This window comes from Ostrinia nubilalis, chromosome 3, assembly GCF_963855985.1.
Source record: "Ostrinia nubilalis chromosome 3, ilOstNubi1.1, whole genome shotgun sequence".
Taxonomy (NCBI): domain Eukaryota; kingdom Metazoa; phylum Arthropoda; class Insecta; order Lepidoptera; family Crambidae; genus Ostrinia; species Ostrinia nubilalis.
Window position 1 is genome coordinate 6594235 of NC_087090.1, and position 19672 is coordinate 6613906.

General features: G+C 37.1%; 1 protein-coding gene across 1 annotated transcript; it reads right to left on the minus strand.

Moving 5' to 3' along the window:
- Positions 1–553: 553 nt before the first annotated feature.
- LOC135087769 (uncharacterized) lies at positions 554–16372 on the minus strand. The gene is made up of 14 exons (XM_063982559.1): positions 16218–16372; positions 15817–15856; positions 15538–15736; positions 15384–15442; positions 15084–15270; positions 14410–14582; positions 13993–14320; positions 13809–13911; positions 13614–13731; positions 10529–13535; positions 10137–10203; positions 7902–8030; positions 7256–7447; positions 554–4431 (listed from the first exon to the last, which is right to left on the minus strand). The coding sequence occupies exons 3-14, from the start codon at positions 15730–15732 to the stop codon at positions 4277–4279; spliced, it is 4713 nt and encodes a 1570-aa protein (XP_063838629.1). The 5' UTR covers positions 15733–15736; positions 15817–15856; positions 16218–16372; the 3' UTR covers positions 554–4276.
- Positions 16373–19672: the final 3300 nt, after the last annotated feature.

Here is a 19672-nt window from a genome sequence, read left to right on the forward strand (position 1 = left end):
TTTTGGTTGTGTAGTTCCATAGACCAAGTAAAATTTGTGACGTAATAAGCAGCTATAGGTCACGCAGCGAAAGTTGGGGCAAACCCGGTAATCACACTCATGTAATATTTGGCTAAATGAGTGCGAGACAGAAAGAACTTGTCAGTCAAACTACGTAAAACGTCATTGCTGCAAGTGCTGCATTCTAAATGAGTACAAAAAAAATGGTGGCAACGTCTGTTTAATACAAGAAGTGATCCCGTCATCTTGAAGTTCATAAATCTTTGCTAGTGTCTATCGCCTCAACTCTCGTTGCGCGATCTCTATGTAGGCATTAAAAGTCGGAGCGAAAAACTCGGAATTTAAACTGTCACGAATTCTACTTTGTCCCTAGGCGGAAAGAATGAAGTGAGCGAGATCCTAATAGTCCTGTGAAGGTAGTAGTATGTTGATGGTGTCTGATTTACATGGCGGCTCATAACGTTTGCCACCTGAGAAAAGTTGTTTACAATCCTCGAAAGTTGACGAAATATCTAAGACCAGTGTGTGATAAAGGTGAATTAATACAAAGTCAACTATTTCAGTTTTATTTTATTCAATATACATTCCAAGTATTGAAACTCTAATATATATCGTATTTACATAGAGAAAAAGAAGTGTTAGACATCAAAATATTATGTGCCTTAGTATCTAATATGCGTTGATGAAAATTTGAATATGGATGCCTACAAGCAGCTATTGCTTAAGTTAATATTAACATTAAGTTTTTCATATAAAACTAAAACAAGAAGAATTAAATACAAACCTTTTTAACTGAATATTGCACTGCTAAGGTACATAAATGGAGGCGTCGTGATTAGCCCACAATATAAAAGACGACACAGTAAACAACCCTCAATGTCCAAGATCAAAAATGTTTTACGTTTTCAGTTCTGTCGTGAAGTCTCAACTCGTGAACAAATCTTGATGATTTATTTCATAAAAATGCATTTCCACTTGAAGGTACTAAACCTGCACTGAGCTCCACATAGGTACTATTATAGGTAGACGTATTTTTATAGCAGGCATTGATCGTAGTAATATTTTGTAAACAGCCTTACCAAAAAGGTACGCTTGGTAGATACGTGTCAGTTTTTACGTTACGCTTTACAACATTTTAAGCACATGGAGAAACGTCTCCTTCGAAGCTTCTCTCCAATATTGAGGTGCTTTTGCACAACACTCATTCATCCGCGTCCTCAACAAAAATTACTAACTGTAAACTCTATTTCCAGAATCTTCGTTTCTTTAATTAAATCTTAGTAAAGAAATATTAAATAGTGATGGCCATGTAGGCCTCCAACAATTTATATGGTTTTTATGTATTTAATTCTTCAAGTTATATACGTAGACACATATTACAAACCTACTAAATAAATAAGCATTTTAAACAAATAGAAGTAGATAAATAAATAAAAAGAGATGTTTAGACGGAACACCTTTCTTGCAATTTAGAAGACGAAAAACTTAAGTAGGTTTTATAAACATGAAAGCTACATGATCAGCCGAACATAGCATTCAATAATTTTGACTGGGCGAACTAGCCGATACGAAGGTTTAAGAGACGAATAAATACATTTAGTATACGTGGGCGACTTCGACATGGTCCAACAAAGTATTTCAGTCCAGATCAACAAATAAAATGGGTACTATTAATTATCATCATTGAGATTACTCAATAATTACAATTTTAATTAGAAAATCATAGCGAGAGACAGTCAGTTGACAATCATGTTGCGGGTAACGCATACGTTTTCATATTACAGTCAAACAGATAAAACCTTATTATAATCATGTGAATTGGCAAAAACACCCTCAGGTTGCTATTAGGACTTACTTTTGGTTTGGGTAACTAAACCAAACCAAAAAAGGGTACCTAATAGATATTATAATAAACTCGTCTTTTTTAATGTCTCCCCAGCCCGTGCCTCATACGTAGCCCGCGTATGCCTGCATTTACCTCGTGTCAATAAAATTATGCCCATCCTTGCAAAAATACAACGCAAGATTGGCTAAATTACGTTTCAAAGCAAAAATTATCCCTTTTATTTTAAAGAATTTCAATTTAAATTGACTGTTATCAGTTAGGCAAATATGTAAAAACCTATTTTAACCTTCAGATTGTTCCACACGGTCCAAATAAATCTATCCATTATTATACCCTGGTCGAATCAATCAGTCTATTAAACAAAATATGAGTTAAACATATTTGCACTAGCTTAGTTACACTAGAAATCCAATGATTTAATAACTACAGTAAAATAAATAAGTTTTTAGCGCAGAACATTTATATGGCTATGATATTGCATTAACAATATTTGAAAACATGATAGTAACCTAATTTTACTTAGCAGATATACACCAGTATCCCCAACTGGTGTGTGTAGCGATAACATAATGGAAGAACTCAAAAATAAAATCAATTTAAATAAATCCATCCCATCACTGCCATTGAAATTAACGTAGAACGTTGCTTTCGTAATTGTACGCTAAATATTAATGTTACACCTAATAAAGTGTATAACTTTGACTTATTGATAAAATACATAGTTAATAGTGTGTCCACACTTTAAAACTTCACTAGTCTAAAATAAGATAAACGTTACAGTTGCATTATTTAATTAATATGATTAGGTACGGTCTTATAAATTTTATTAAGGTTTAAGGACAACCTAATATTCATACGTCAAGAAAAATTTAAATACTACTAATCCGGAAAATAAAAAGATACACATAGATTGTGTAAAGTAGGAGTTTTTATGAATATAGTTAATTTATAGATATCAAAGGAAATGCTCTCTTGAATCCAAAATATAAGATGCAACTAACTCAACACATACATACTGATAAATAATTTATCAGAGATAAATAAGTCTACCCATAATAACTTTGAAACAATTACGTAAATAGGTAGTAAACAACATTATTAAAAAAATCTAATTATGATTATGAACAAAAAAATTATCACTTAAAACTCAGCAGCTGGATGATCCCATTAAGGTTATGTCACTGCGTATTGAAAAAACACCTGCTATTGAATAAGCATAATAATAATATTTACGCTGTTCACCCCAATAATTCAAGGGTACGGATTTCGTGATGAGAGCAAATGAAAAGGAAAAATCAAGACTAACATCAATTTATAGATACAGTAAAATAAAAATAGTACAACACATTCTGCACACGTTGGGCTGCGTCGAGCCACCACCCACAAATAGTGAGTGCTAAGTCTAGACGCTAGATGTTAAGGATGTTCTACTATTCTCTTTTACTACGACACGACCTGATGAAAAGTTATAGAAGAGATTTAATATTAAATATTATAATAGTATATTTATTAATAAATATCTACCAGTAGATTCTAACAATTAGTCGTTTATTACTAGGCTACTATAATCCAAAACTTTAATCACAATTATATCTTAACACATTATTCAGACAATCAGTATGTAAGATTGATAAAACCTTGTAATATTCAACTTCCATAAATTGTGATTAAAATGTTGGTTCAGAATTACTTTCGTTCAAATATTAGAGTTGATTATTTTATTTGTGTAATGCTACGATGATTAAACTGGTTGAAAAAGTTGGGTCAGTAGGTACTACATAATGTATAAAATATGAATAGAGAGGGTATGAATATTGTGAATTCGATGTGAAATGTTTTACATTTTCTTGAATGCACGTATGAAATCTGTTAGGCCGCAGTAAAAGCGAGTCAGTTAGCCTCGTTTAGTTAGTTTCATATTGACAAAGTGGCGATTTGTGCAACAATACTAATATTTGCATGAAAGATAAACCATGCAGAATAAATTTACTTAGCGAAATTGGCCACTGAAGCGGAATCTTCGATCAGATAAGCCAATCAATTGGAACTTTCTGAGATCAATCGTATAAGACAAAGCCATCTTGAAAAATTTCTGCGAAGGCATAGATCGTTTCATCCACGAAGACGCCCCCCACTATTCTTCCGCTAATGTTTGTTATCGTTACACGCTAAATTATCCATGAGTGCACACGCACACTATAATAATGACGCTCGGATTGCTCGGATCAAATCAAACTCCCCGCACCCCGCGCTTCCCTCGACCAAAAATTGGGCGTGTCTTCGTGGAAGAACGATCTTGAGTATCTTAATTTCATATAGGATTGTGTCCGTCAAAAAGTAGTTCCTGAATATTTTGAGTCAAAATGTTTGTAGAGTCCTGTCATGTATTTGGCGTTGGGTTAGGGCGATGGCAGTGGCATGGCTGAGGGCTTAGCTCATGATGATGAGTTGTCCGGTGTTGTTGGCGTAGACGAGCCCCTGGCCGGGCTGCGGCGCCCAGCGCAGGCAGTTGAGGCTCGTGAAGCCGTGCTCCCAGTTCTGCTCCAGCTCCTTGATCGGGGAGAGTCCTGTGCGGCTGGAGCTCTCTGCAAGAGGAGGAAATGTAAGTAGGATTTGATGGATAGCTCCCAAATTTCACTGACGACATTGATCTCATTATACAGTTTCATCAACACAAGTGAACAATGACATAATAGAAGAAACACCGTAAGTTTCTGGCAAAAAAATAATTGCTCGAGTGCCGTCTTGCTAGGCGACCGCTCGCGCATTGAGGTAAATACAACATCACATAAGCCATTAGACAGAATAATAATAATAATACAACATCACACGTTGAAGTTTTGACGTTTATTACATGTAACTGCGAAGCCATTTGATCAGTAGTTAGTATAAGATCCCGCTATACAACGACCTTCACCGAGATGCTTATTTGATGAAACATGTTTTATATTCAATTTAACATGTCAATAATTATATTGCTTAAGGGTTGCCTAATAAATTTCAGTCCAGGATATGATTAATTAATCATTAAAAATAGATTTTTTTTTAAATATTTCATCGGTTTGACTATTAAACAAACTCCATACCAATCGAAAGTATGAAGCCCATAGAATATGCAAACGTTAGGTTGCCTATTCTTTTCCAGTCATAACTCTCGGGTTGCCAGGTATAAACAGGTAAATTGATAGAGCATTTTGCACCGGTCTGATAATTTAATCAAATTTAAATGAAAATAAAGATTATTTCATTATGAACACGGTGGTATAGGGTTGCCTGCAAAAAATCAGTCCTGAATGACGGTTGTCGAATTTTGTAAAGTGAAATTAAAACTGAAAGGTGACATTTTTCGAGTAGTTGGCAACATTTGGGAAAGACGAGTTGTATGAGGCGTTTGTGTGTCTTGTCAAGAGGTATCGCTTGGGTGAAGAAATTTCTCCAGTGTTGCCATGCTTTGGGAGATTTGGTCCCAAAATGTCGAAAGTGGAAATAACGACTTCCGGTCAAAAATTTGGATGACGCCTCCTGCAAAAGGGTCGTGCAAATGATATTTGACCATTTTCATCTCGATCACCTGGCAACACTGGCAGCTACGGGGAAAAGTATTTTTTTTCGACATGGGTGTCTTTAAAGTTAAGGACGGACAGAAGGAGATATGGCAGAAAAAATCCAAAAATGGGGTTTGGTCGGTTATACGACCCAGATTATGGGAAAAATCCGAAAATTCAGAAAATCAAGATGGCGACCGAGTGAGCGGTCATTTTGTAAAAAGTTTCAGATTTCTGATTTTTCAAATGCATTTTTTGGGCAGTTGGCAACATTTGGGAAAGTCGAGTTGTATGGAGCGATTACGTAGTTTGCTAAGGAGTATCGTTTGGAAAAACAACATTTTCCAGTGTTGCCATACTTTGAAAGATTTGGTCAAAACATGTAAAAAATGGAAATAACGACTTTTGGTCCAAAATTTGGATGACGCCTCCTGCAAATAGGTAAAACTAATGACATTTGACTATTTTTATTTCGATTACCTGGCAAAACTGGCAGTTACGGGGCCACAAAATTTTGGGACTTGGGTGGTTTTAAGGAATTGTTTCACGGGATTGGTTTAAGTTAGAAAAAAGTAAAAATGGGTTTCGGCGCGGAAAATGGTTTAGATTAAGCGAAAAATGCAATAAGTATGGCAACACTGGAAAATGTTGTTTTTCCAAACGATACTCCTCAGCAAACTACGTAATCGCTCTGTACAACTCGACTTTCCCAAATGTTGCCAACTGCCCAAAAAATGCATTTGAAAAATCAGAAATCTGAAACTTTTTACAAAATGGCCGCTCACTCGGTCGCCATCTTGATTTTCTGAATTTTCGGATTTTTCCCATAATCTGGGTCGTATAACCGACCAAACCCCATTTTTGGATTTTTTCTGCCATATCTCCTTCCGTCCGTCCTTAACTTTAAAGACACCCATGTCGAAAAAAAATACTTTTCCCCGTAGCTGCCAGTGTTGCCAGGTGATCGAGATGAAAATGGTCAAATATCATTTGCACGACCCTTTTGCAGGAGGCGTCATCCAAATTTTTGACCGGAAGTCGTTATTTCCACTTTCGACATTTTTGGACCAAATCTCCCAAAGCATGGCAACACTGGAGAAATTTCTTCACCCAAGTGATACCTCTTGACAAGACACACAAACGCCTCATACAACTCGTCTTTCCCAAATGTTGCCAACTACTCGAAAAATGTCACCTTTCAGTTTTAATTTCACTTTACAAAATTCGACAACCGTCATTCAGGACTGATTTTTTGCAGGCAACCCTATACCACCGTGTTCATAATGAAATAATCTTTATTTTCATTTAAATTTGATTAAATTATCAGACCGGTGCAAAATGCTCTATCAATTTACCTGTTTATACCTGACAACCCGAGAGTTATGACTGGAAAAGAATAGGCAACCTAACGTTTGCATATTCTATGGGCTTCATACTTTCGATTGGTATGGAGTTTGTTTAATAGTCAAACCGATGAAATATTTAAAAAAAAATCTATTTTTAATGATTAATTAATCATATCCTGGACTGAAATTTATTAGGCAACCCTTAAGCAATATAATTATTGACATGTTAAATTAAATATAAAATATGTTTCATCAAATAAGCATCTCGGTGAAGGTCGTTGTATAGCGGGATCTTAGACTAAGTGGGCTGGGGCGCTATTGTTCGCTAGTACTAGTGAAGGGGCACGTCACCAGAATATTATAGGTCCCTCTCACCCAAGTATTTGAGTAACTTTATGGATAGGATTGTTGCGGGTGAGGGAATAAAGGTAAAGGGAAGCACAAAAGATCCCAATAGGTCGACGTGCACTGCGTTCATGCGCGGCCCTAAATAAGATAAGATAAGAGGGGACACGTACCAAGTGGGTCGAGGCGGTACAGCAGCGCGAACACGTTGTTACGCGCGTGCGGCGCCGACGAGAAGCGCCGCGAGCCGAGCCCGACGGCGAGGTGCCGCGCGGTGGGCGACAGAGCCACCGATACCGCGCTCTGTTCCAACACCGCCGTGTGCAGGCACTGTCCCAGTCGCGACCACTCCAGCGAGTATACGCCTGCGGAGATAATTAACCAACACTTTGTTAAAACACAACAGAACATCACTTCACGTTCGGCACACTCGTTACTTTTGTTACGTTTGCTCGAACCCCATCACTACATAGTATAAAACAAAGTCGCTTTCCGCTGTCTTTAGAACTACGCAATGAATTTTGATGCAGTTTTTTAATAGATAGTGACTCAAGAGGAAGGTTTATAGGTATAAAACATACATATTATAGAAGAGAAAAGCCGGGAAATTCCATTGCTCCATTCCATTTCATTCTATATTTTATTTTGAAACAGCAAATTGAACATGCTGGACCTTATTACAAAAAGGTCAACACGTTTGAGGCGTTGCGTTGAACACTTGTTGAACATTTAGTATGGAAATGACATTTTAAACAACTGTTCAACGCGCGTTTATCTCTGAGCTTCGTCTAGAATTCAAAATAATAATAGAACACTCACCGAGCCAATGATTCGTATGCCTCAGGCGCGGCACTGGGAGAAGCGCCACTAGCAGCCTGCCATCTTTGGAGATATCAATGCTGGCATCATTGTGGATCCTGCACTTCTGAACCACCACGTTCTTGGTACCTGGAGACATTTAATTTTAATTTTTAATCTGGTTTTGCGTGACATACCGAGAAGGATAACATGATGATTGGCTGTGGTGATCGAGTATATTGTACTGAGGGCTTAGTGTGAGTTTACATCAAAGGTCGTCAATAGCGAGCGCGTTAAAAAATATGAAGATTTTAGTTCTTGAAAGTTTCCGCTAGGGGCGCTGTACAATCCGTTAAACATTATAGTCTATCCAATATAGCTTGATTAGAATGACGGCTGTCAAACGAATGTGACTAGTGATGGGTATGTTTCGTACGGTTCACATAGATGTATCGATAAGTTTTCGAAAAAATGATATGAAAAAATGCACCCAATTTTTCTTCATATATCTTTATTCATAACTAGCTTTCCGCCCGCGGCTTCGCCCGCGTGGACTCCATATTTTTTTCGCAAATAAAATGTAGCCTATGTTACTCGTGGATAATGTAGCTTTCGAATGGTGAAAGAATTTTTTAAAACGGTCTAGTAGTTTTTGAGCCTATTCATTACAACCAAACAAACAAACAAAGTTTTCCTCTTTATAATATTAGTGTAGAAAATGACAATTATGATTTAAATTTAAAGACAGTAAAATTTAAAATTCATGTCAAGGGTGTACAACCTAAGTCGAAGTCATTATCATCAGTGTTCTTCAGTGGTTTTTTCCTCTCGCTAGAGGGCGGTGGGCATCTCTTCTAGAGCAACGGTGCTATAAATACCCAAAAAATTACCGGTGATTGATTTCCGATGTTTGATTATTTAAGAATGAAATGTTTTTTGGTTTTTAATAGTGAACATTTAGAAAAACGTATAACTTGACTTAAATATGTTAAAAAATTAGTAAGAAAAAAAATTTGTTAAATATGTTAAAAAAATAGTTTTAATTTAAAATGACTTAAAAACTAAAATTTTAAAATTACTAATGATAAAAACTATTTACAAAATAAAAAATACTTCACCCCCAGCGCCGCAGTCAGGAATGGTGCCCAAAAGGCTGGCAGCATTGCCACGTTGAATGGCCAGGCTAATTCTCTGGCCGAAATAGCTGCCAGCCTTTTGATCACCGGTCACCTCGGTGAGCCTCTTTGCCAGTTCCTTATAAAAGGAACGAGCGCTTGGACCCCATGGTTTTAATTTAATATGACATTTGTCGATATGTCCCAACACTAACATTTTTGTAACTCGAGATAACCTTGTAGAGACGTCGTTAATACTCTAGCTTGATTTTTATAATTTCGAATTACTACTTATTGGTGTAATTTAACGCTGCATTTACACGAAATTATCATTTTTATTGGAAGCACTGTCGTCGAAAATATTGTTTGTAGGTCAGACGTGAATTATTTCTTGTCCGCCAATATTTAGCTCTCATTGATCGCTACTACAAAGTTATATCGTTACTTTTGATGACAGCTGTCATTCTAATCAAGCTATATTGGATAGACTATAATGTCACATCGCATACGCAGTCAACATCGAATGCATTTGACGCCCCCTAACATTAATAGGGATGATGACTGGGTAATGAAATTAAAATTCTATTTAGTCCGTCAGACAGATAATTAGAAAATATTAGACTCATATTTTTTATTTTTTTCCATAATCGAATAATTACAGTACAGTATTATATTGAGTTGAAATGTCGCGTGACGTCACTTTTGAGTAAAAATTCTACTCAAGCGTGACGTATCGCGCCATTTCAACTCAATGTAGCACTGTTATTATTTAATTATGAAACAAAATAAAAAATATGAGTCTAATATTTTCTAATTATCTGTCTGACGGACAAATAATTGAAATTTTGTCATCTAGCCTATTCTGGTACAATCAAATTGGAAATTCTCTTTTTTTTTTTTACTTTTGTTGCACATAAAAATGTATTATTACATACCTTTACTAGGATCTTTATAACTAGGATCTTACTGTCAGCAATGTCGGGAGGGCGGCCCATAGTGAAGTCCCAGGCCTGCACGCGGTGGGACGGGGCCGGCAGCGCCTCGGATATGATGCCGGCGTCCAGCAGACCCGCCATGCCGCCCAGCCGCCGCGCGCCCCCCAGCCCGATGCCCCCCGGCCCGCCAGGCCCGCCCGGCCCGCCGCCAGGCCCGCCCGGCCCGCCGCCCCCCTCGGGACCGCCGGCGTCGTCGTCGACTAGCATCGCGTTCTAAAATAAAAGTATTGAGTTGATGTGATGACAATGAATTGATATGCTTTTGTTTAAGACGCGACTCCATCATAGACTTTGGACTGCTATTGGAACTTATGACGCCTCGCTTAGACAGCTCAATTGACTATTTTGTTGATTTCAACGCTACTTAATTCTTTTTTTATTGCTAAATTAAAACCAATTGATGTTTTTTATTTTATTAGGTGCACAAAACAGGGATACAAGCATAAAATACAAAGCATTTAAAGCAGTTTTCAGGTATGTATGCAGTTATTTTTGATTTTAATGAATTTGGCAGTAAAAAGTAATAAAATGGAATTACCTGAGCCAGAATGATGGGTTGCAAGTATTCGTGAATACGCGGTAGCCTCTGTTGCTGGCCGCTTGGGGCTTCAGGGTTCGCCGGCAGGTCGTTGACCTGCATCAAGGGCATGGCGACGTTGTTCAGCACCGTGTGGAACTGACCCGGCGGCTCCTCTGGGCCCCGGCTGGTTGACTCGCCGCTGCGAGGCGTCAATATGTGAGGCCGATATGCAGCGAAAGGCCGCCGGCTAAATTCAGACCCATTTTGCGGAGACCTATTTTCTGGCGGATTATCAGAATTATTTGGCTGCAAAGCGAACATGTCTCTCACAGACGAAGGAGTGTACAATCGAATAGTCTGTAGTCGTCGGAACCTATTTCTAGCAGCATTTCTCAGTCTGATAGCTTGTAAATGAGCAATTCTGATAAGGTTTACTCTGTGCTCAAACTCATTTAAAACTTCTGATCTAGGAGCATCCTCGTTCGGATTTTCAGCTGGGGGAGACGCATTAGAAGGGCCTGCAACTGGTTCGTTAGCAGGTTCATTTCTTGATGTCACTTTTTTTGATTTAATTTTAGTGGGTACATGACGTAATGCAGGTATTCTGTAAGTTGAAGAGGGCGGCAAAGCTCTTTTTTTAATCATTGGATGCGCTGTAGGATTAGTCCTGTGCAAGGCCTTCAATCTTCTACTTTCTAAATATAATTCACGTCTGCTTCTAGCTGTTGCAGAATTATTTCTATTGGCAGCGGCGATTTGAACAGCAAGACGATTGCTCCAATGCTGGGCAGCGGACTGCGACGTTTCAGTATCGTCTTGCATTCTATTTTCATATGAAGTTGAAGGTTGAGGGCTATTTTCCTCTGGTTTGTGCTCAGTACTTTTATCAACTTTTTGCGTACGATCTTCTTCAGTATCATTTGGCACTCGTGGGGAAGAAGGATCATCGGGTCCGTCTACATTGACGGGGCCAGGATGTTCAACATTTTCAATACGAACAACATTTAGAGATTCAACTCGTTGATTAGGATTTGCCGGATTATTGTTAGATCTTACGTTTCTGTTCGTCATTAACATTAAACACGTCAGAGCTAATGCCTTTTTCAGTGACCTTAACATGTTTATGATGACTTGGCTGAGACCTCGCTCTTCTAAACACATCATCATCATGTTAAACATCACTGATAGTACTTGCATAGCTCTCACGCGAATGACGTGTCGAGTAGCGCTTATTTCTAACGCACGCGCAAAATCACGACGCGCCCTGTTAGAATATCGTGGAGTTCCGCGATTTGTAGTTAGATTCCTATAACGTCGTCTTATTTCGTCTTCGGGTCGCCACCTATAGCCGGTTCGTAATCTTCTTCTCATAGAAGGTGAAATATGGCCACCAGGCGAACGGGATAACGGGGACCTTCCTGGAGGCTGTCTTGATCCAATGCTATATGGAGTTGGCGGATTGGAGTCCCTCACTGGAGAACTAGAAACGCCAGTATCATCGCTCGCAGGTGCAGTACGACTTCCCTCGGGATTTTCACTTCCTTCACTTCTTTGAGGAGCACGAGGCGACCTTGTCGTACGAGACACATTCTCAGCCATTTCAGTCAACATCATACAACGCTCCAACAAAGATCTGGTATAATAACTGGGTATATCATTCCTGCCAGTCTCTCTATGAAGCATCAAAACCCGCCGACGCAAATTTTCCCACATGTTTCTTAGTTCTCTCATAGTTACGCGAGTTCCCCGTAACCACATATTCGTAAGCTGTAAAGTATGTTTTTGCAAAGCATTAACCCCGATCCTTACTTTGCGATATGCTTCATGCGGAGGGAGCGTGAGCTGACCACCTCTAACCCAAAAAGTGTCACGACTTGTAGAAGGTCTTTCTGAATTATTGTTATTTTGAGTACTATTGGTAGAGTTATTTTGAGTGCTATTGGTAGAGTTATTTTGAGTACGGGAACTTGTGGACGCTTCGTTTCTCTCCTCAGTAGTTCCACTGGTCGATGGTTGTGGATCGTCCTCGTCGTCATCACTATTTGACCGAACGCGGAATCTACCACTTGCCATTGCCATAGTATAAGCACCACCGCGAGTTAGTTCGTCGGCTTGTAGATCAGCGGTCAACTCGATCACCATACGGTCGGTTGGACTTAGACGCAAGTCGGGTGAATCAGATGGGCTGTTCGATTGATCTTCGTTTTCTCGTGATTCATCTTCACGAAACGATGAATTTCGTGTCCTAAAAATACTCACTTCAAGAGATTGATCACTGTCGGAATCTGAACTGGACGAAAAAATATCTCGAGGCATGCTTGAATTCAAAAGTCGCAAGCGTGCCGGTCGCATCCCTACCCTAGGAGTAGACCGGGTGCTGTCCCCTTCATCAGAGTAGGCACGCGAGCCGGTACGGCGAGGCATATTACGTTCCACGCTAGCCAGCGTCGATAAGGACATGTTCGTGATTAGATTTAATAATCGTGTACCGGAGTCTCTCAATATGTCCCGTATCAAGTCGAGGCTCTCATTTATAGTCTGAGCATCAACAGGGGAGGGACTCATTTGAGTAGAGGAATTCGTCATTGTTGGCCGGGCCGACCCTCGAGACGTAGATGGCATGCTTTCAGGAATGCTGGATTGAGAAGTTGATGGACGTGGCGTTGAAATAGACGGAGAATCGATATTAGAGGGGGATGCATCATTATTTATATTTGAATGAGGGCTGTGTTGTGAAGGCGAGGAATTACGCCGTCGTCGCAGAAGCTCTGGACGCCTTGAAGATGTAAAAATACTAGTCCTGGACGTAGTAGGTGTATTTGCATTGGAATCACTAGGATTATCAGTCGTCGTTGTTCTGCTTGTTTGTGATCTACCTAGAGTAGATGAAAATGGGTTAGGTAAAAGTCTAGTTATACGTTCATTCTGATCAACTGTCCTAAAAGAACGACCCGATTCATTCAAGCGCTGAAAAAGAGAGGCTCTTGATCCAAATGTGGAATTTTCTGGAGTACTGTCTTCATTCCTAAAAACGAAAAAAGGTGGATAAGTTGTTGTTCATCAATGATAAAATGTTTATTCATCAATGTCGTTAATAGTATACCTGGTGGGATTACTGTCGAAAGTCAATACATCTAGATTTAATAAACGACTGCTACTCCCTTCTCCATCACCACTGTCGCCGCCATCTTGCCGACGTGAAGGTCCGGGAGTTGGATTAGCTAAAGCAATAAGATGACATTGTAGAAATATTTTTGAAAGTATCACAAATACAATAAACAATATATTATTATCTTACCGTTGTCAGATCGCTCTGCAGATGTTGACGGTCGGGTCGACCGTGACCAGCCTGATGTACTTGGTGATGCATCAGTTTCCATAGGATCAGTACCACGATCAATCTGTAATGATAAGGTAAGGGTACCATAAATTAATGAATTCTTTTCTTTAAACTAGTATTTAGTTATCAAACAAATACATACCATATTTGGTGGAGGTGGTGTGTTGGTGAGTCGATGCCTCACCATGAATAGTCTTTGGTAATTCCTTACCAAACTATCATATCTTTGTACTAAGTTTTGGTATGAATTAACAATCATATCTTGTGCTGATCCCGAGCTTTCTTGAGACCTGCTACTCCCAGGAGCTTCATCAAAGTCATCTCTGCGAGAGTTGTTAGCATTGTTAGGCGATGTCGTATCAGTCCATGTCCCATTTGATTGCAGTACCGTTGGCGCTCCCCCACTAGGGTTGGACCATAGCGATATACCTGTTATTAATTTGTAGCCGAGTGCATCAAATGCTACATATCTGGAAGTAAATCAACAGTAACATTTTAGCATCCTTATAAATAAATATGTAAATGATTATAATATAATAAAAGCATCAATTTTACATACCTAACTTTTTCATTGACATTATTAGTCGAAACTTTGGTGAATGGTTTAGGTCGGCTCCAGTCCCAGAAATAAAGTTCATTGTATGTTGCTATCACCAATAGCTGTTCTCTAGGATGAAAAGCTATTGATGCTATCACAGTCTCATTCCGCACATTCCAAACTTCACTGCCACCCTGTATAGTTCCAATTAATAACATGTAGGCCCTTTTAAATAGTCCATACACATCCCAGATATAGCTTATAAATAAATAGCTGATAAATGTTTCCATAAAATAGCCTAATATGCCATTACTAGATTACATAATTTTCAATCACTGAAAGAATTTCATAATTCAACGTAACCAATGGTCCTGCCATTGGAGAAATAGGATTGGCACAAAGTGCAATCTTATTTAGATTATTTGTTTTATATTTAAAGAATTCAGATTCATCTTGTGATTATTGATTTCTATATAATAAGGTTCAGTTTTAATAGAGGGATGTGATTGAGTGTCAACAATAGTTTTCCAAGCAGTTTAAAAAAACATAGTTTTACATATCATACACACACATAGCCACCTTACATAACATACCTACACAGATAGTGACTACAATGTAAAGGTAAAACTGTTGCATAGATAAATAATTTTTAGACCTTTTTTGTATTTAAAACTTTAAAGTAAATCAAAACTCACTCTGGAGATGTCCCACACCCTCACTTGACCTCCGAGGCAGCCAGATCCAATCAATTGTGGGTGCGATGGATGGAATGCAATACACCACGGTGTTCGGGGGTGTCCCTTCAGTATTCTGACGTGCTTGCCACTAGCTAGCTCTGATACATACACATTGTGATTACCATGAGTTGATGCCACTTTAGTCCTAAAATTTTATTTATGAATTAACTCACTTGTGTATTATCACAATTTAATTCAAGCAGATGATAGGTAGTTTAGCTGCAACTATCTATTCTATGTTAAAATACTAAAACTTACCCATCAGGACTAAAAACCATCAAAAATGTTGATCTTGGATAACCTGGCAAATCACAACACTGAAACACACAAAATTAAATTAAAAATGTGTTAATTTATTGAAAAATAACATAACTAAATACAAAAAAAATAAAAAGTTTAATGAATCTCTTACTCGAATTTTAAGTTGTTTCCGAACTAAGATGTCTTCAGCAATGTTTTCGAGTACTGTTTTGTTGGGTTGGCTGTGTGGGGGATTAATGCCATGCTCCCGCCACTGCCAGCTTCTTGCCACATTACCAACACACTGTGTTTCTTCGAGGGGGTCATTCTTGATACCAAGCCAATCATTGTCAATCGACGGATCCATTCTCCTGTAAACAAATTTCTGAATTGAGAAAATAATATTACTAAACAGGCTTCAGAAATATTGTTGTTGTGACTAGATACTTACCGTTTTGTTAAGTGATTACCACTTTACAAAATGAAGAAATCTGTAAATAAAAAAGATAAGTGTAATGTAACACTCTATGGCATAACAACTATAGGTTATGTAATGAGATACAAATTAAATGTATTCTATTAATTATTGAAGTAGCTTTGACTATACACTTTATCTAAATTGCTATTTTCTGCTTGTTCAAGTTATACATAAGCCAGGGTTGGAGTGAGTAGGCCATATTGGAAAATGTCAACAGGTTAACCAGCTCAGTAAATTATGGAAAATCTTATAATTACGTGTTTACATGTAATGAATCGATATATTCTCATGTCTACAATACATTTTTATGTCGAAATCTGTACACAATCATCTCATCCATGCTAATACGGCATTATCCATGGACGTCATTTTACCTTGATCATGTTGAAAAAATGTGGATTATTGAAGGAAAACGGAAACCTATTAAAAATTATAGCTTTTTCTTTACTTTTTAAGCACAGTAAAGTAATAAATACACAAATACGGCTTAAAGTTCCACAACAGAAAACAATCCAACGATACACAGCTGCGAACTGTCAAAACGCATTGTTATTGTTTTCCTAAATTTTGATCAGGTTGGCAAAAGTCAATAGATATTATACAGCCTATGAAAAGTGAAAAAAAATCTTGCTTGTTTTTTCTAACTTATCACTGCTTGTCATTAATTTGACTGACTAAAGCATTGATTACAATTCTACATGCAATCATCTTATAGCATAAAAACCCTCGCCATGTTGCGGAAAACTAATGGTACTAATTTCTTTTAATGGCAACAGTAACTGAAAACTTCAATGACATGTCACCTTGCATGTCAGTCTATTGCTGTCAAAGTGTAAACAAACTTTATTTTAAATGTGCGCAATTGATTTTGTGAATTAAATTGCTAAAATATTTTTATAGTCGTGAAAGAAAAGTGGTTCACAATGTGTTAAAGTATTTATCGAAGAGAAATACTAAGGGTTCGGACAATATTTTCATTGAATAATGTTTCCGACAAAGGTTGTCAAATTGACTGACATGTTTATCGTATAGTACAGTACACTATGAAAATTAGCTGTGGTTTGTTTCGACTACCTATTTTAAAATTTTTGGCACTTTCTAAGTGTTGAATTTTATGGAATTGGGAAAGAAGTACCGAGTTTGAAGCGTTCATGAGCAGACATTGCAGTTGAATATTCAAGTTCTGAATTTGATTATTAATGAATAATAAAATAAATCCTACTAGCTCGATTGATGGTTTCATTTAATTTATTTAAACCAGGTTACCTATAATAATATTTTTTCGTTAATTTATGAAAATATCAAATTAGCCCGTAATCCTGAATCCTGATACATAAAGTTAGCCTATTAATTTAACACAGGTACGACTGTACTCAGGGTTGCACTATCAAATGCAACTGACGCGCCTCTATGCCAGGGTTTTTATGTTCCTGGTCAGGCTATACAATAAAAATCAATAGATCATAATAATGGTCACACTTTATGGCCAATCAGTTTATGTTATGACCTTCTTCTCATGGTCATGATCTTCATTTTCGTACTTAGATTTTATGTAGCATTTCATGCAGCAATAAATATTAATGTAGGTACTTATCTTGATATCTTGATGGTGAGGAATTGGACACCTACTGCTTGGCTATGTTTTTTAAACATGCGCTAATATTTAAACTATGTTTAAAAAATATACCTACTTTAATAATTAATTAAACTATACTATTATAATTAATTGTAAGTACATATTTCATTTTTTTTGTTAGTAATCTGATCCGAACCTTTGATACTTATGCCTACTTACATGGTTAATTTATTGTACACCTACATTTCCATTTGCAAATGGTAACCATACATTTAGCTCGATCGCTTTAGTAAATTTATTAGGATAAAACTAAAACAGATTCTAACCTACTTTATTTGCTTTAATAGGTAGATCAGAAATAGTGCATTTTAAGCTTTCAGGGACATACTTAATACATAGTAAGTATGCATCATCAATAAATGAAGAACGACTTCCGTTGGAACTCTTAACTATCTAGGTAGAAATAGGAACCTAAGTAAGGTAAGTGCCCCCTACTTCGGTATATTAAGGCTCTTACGACTTTAACATTTTATTTAAAAATAACCAAGCATGATATCAGTATGAAAGCTTTTGTATGCTAAGCTTTGGTCTTTTGACAGTAAATTAATACATAATTTATAGTTATATAGTTTGAACTTTTTTTTATATTAATTGTTCTGCGGACCTCTTGTTTGGATCCTGTTTCGTGATAAAATTTTGCTCTGTTTCTAAGTTCGTGAACTTATGTCCCCTATTTCGGGACAAGGTTTTATGCATCCAGTTAGGACATTTTAATAATGATTAAGGTTTAATAAATTTAAAAACGATAATATAAATTTAGAATAAAATAATTATGTGAAATTGACGATATTACTTACCTGAAATATTCATAAGAAATAATGTGAGTCTAGCTAGGTACGTACCTACATAATATTTTGATTTGTTAATTCTAACAATATGTGAAAATATTTATATAACCATTAGAAATGTAGGGCGGGGAGGGGGGAACTTCACCCCACCCCCCCCCCCCTTCGTACCCATAAAATTTTGATTTGTTATTTCTAGCGATAAGTGAAAATATTTATTTAACCATTAGAAATGTGGGGGGACTTAACCCCCCCCCCCTTTCGTACCCATAAAATTTTGATTAGTTATTTAATTTTGTACCGATAAGTATGTTAAAATATTTACACAAGCCATTTGATGCCGGGGGTGGGATTATGAGGAGGGGGGGGGGGACTAACCCCCCATAATCCCACCCCTGGAGCTGTTTCAAGTAGGGTATCCCCCCCCCCCCGCCCCCTCCTGAAATTAACCCCAGATACGCCAATGACTCATAATAAAAAGTAAGTAATTAATTAATTTCTTAGGTAGGTAAGTATTAAAAACTAAAAAATATGTCGATTTCTTTGATGGTATGTGTCATAAAAGTACCTAACACCATACATTTATATATCACGAACTTGGAAAAAAGTAACAATAATACAGTTTCTTGTTTCGTGATACTGATTAGTCCAAATTCCCCGAGTAAAATTCATGGATTATTGTCAAAATGTGTCAATTAACTATTATCTATCCCATATACAATACAAATAAACAAAGATAAATAAAATAATTCGAAATAAAACCAAAATTATGCTGGTACTACTTATGCTAATTTATCTTAAAATTGGTCATTTATGTGTACTTCAAACTCGTGTCATATAAATTCTAGTGAACGAAACATATACCGAATTTAGGTCATGAGAAACTTAAATAAATGCATTATTTGTTTCATAACTTACATTTAAATTATCATAAATAGTTATTTAAAAACCAAGCATCAAAATGTTATCCATAATATCCTTGAATCGGTAGTGTCACGAAATAGGGGACACCCGAAAAATAATATGTACGCTATTTCGTGAGTCAATTAATCGCAATTTTAAAGGAATTCTACGTTTTCATATAACTTTTTTCCAAGCCAAATCAATTGTCAAGGAACACATGAAACCACTATTACAAGTTTTATTTAAATGGACGTTCCTTCGCCTTTTTATAAGCTTAAGAAGTTGGAGCGCTAACCTTACGGTGAGAGCAACCTTTGCAAGCCGCACGGCTGATTTTGGCTCTCTGAGAGTTTGAAGCTTCGTATTGCTCTCATTTTTGGCGCCACAATGTTGGGACTTGGTTTTTTAGATAGCTTAAATAATAGAGTTTTTGTAGTAATGAATAATTTTTATAAATAATATTCCATTTGCTTATTATTTGAGCTAGAAAAAAAACTTACGAACT

Bases quoted from the DNA above. Each gene is read 5' to 3' on its own strand.
- LOC135087769 (XM_063982559.1), bottom strand. From the start codon at position 15,732: ATGGATCCGTCGATTGACAATGATTGGCTTGGTATCAAGAATGACCCC. The intron at 13,732-13,808 runs GTAAGATAATAA...TTATTGCTTTAG, and splicing joins TGCAGAGCGATCTGACAACG to CTAATCCAACTCCCGGACCT. The intron at 10,204-10,528 runs GTAATTCCATTT...CTTTTATTTTAG, and splicing joins AACCCATCATTCTGGCTCAG to AACGCGATGCTAGTCGACGA.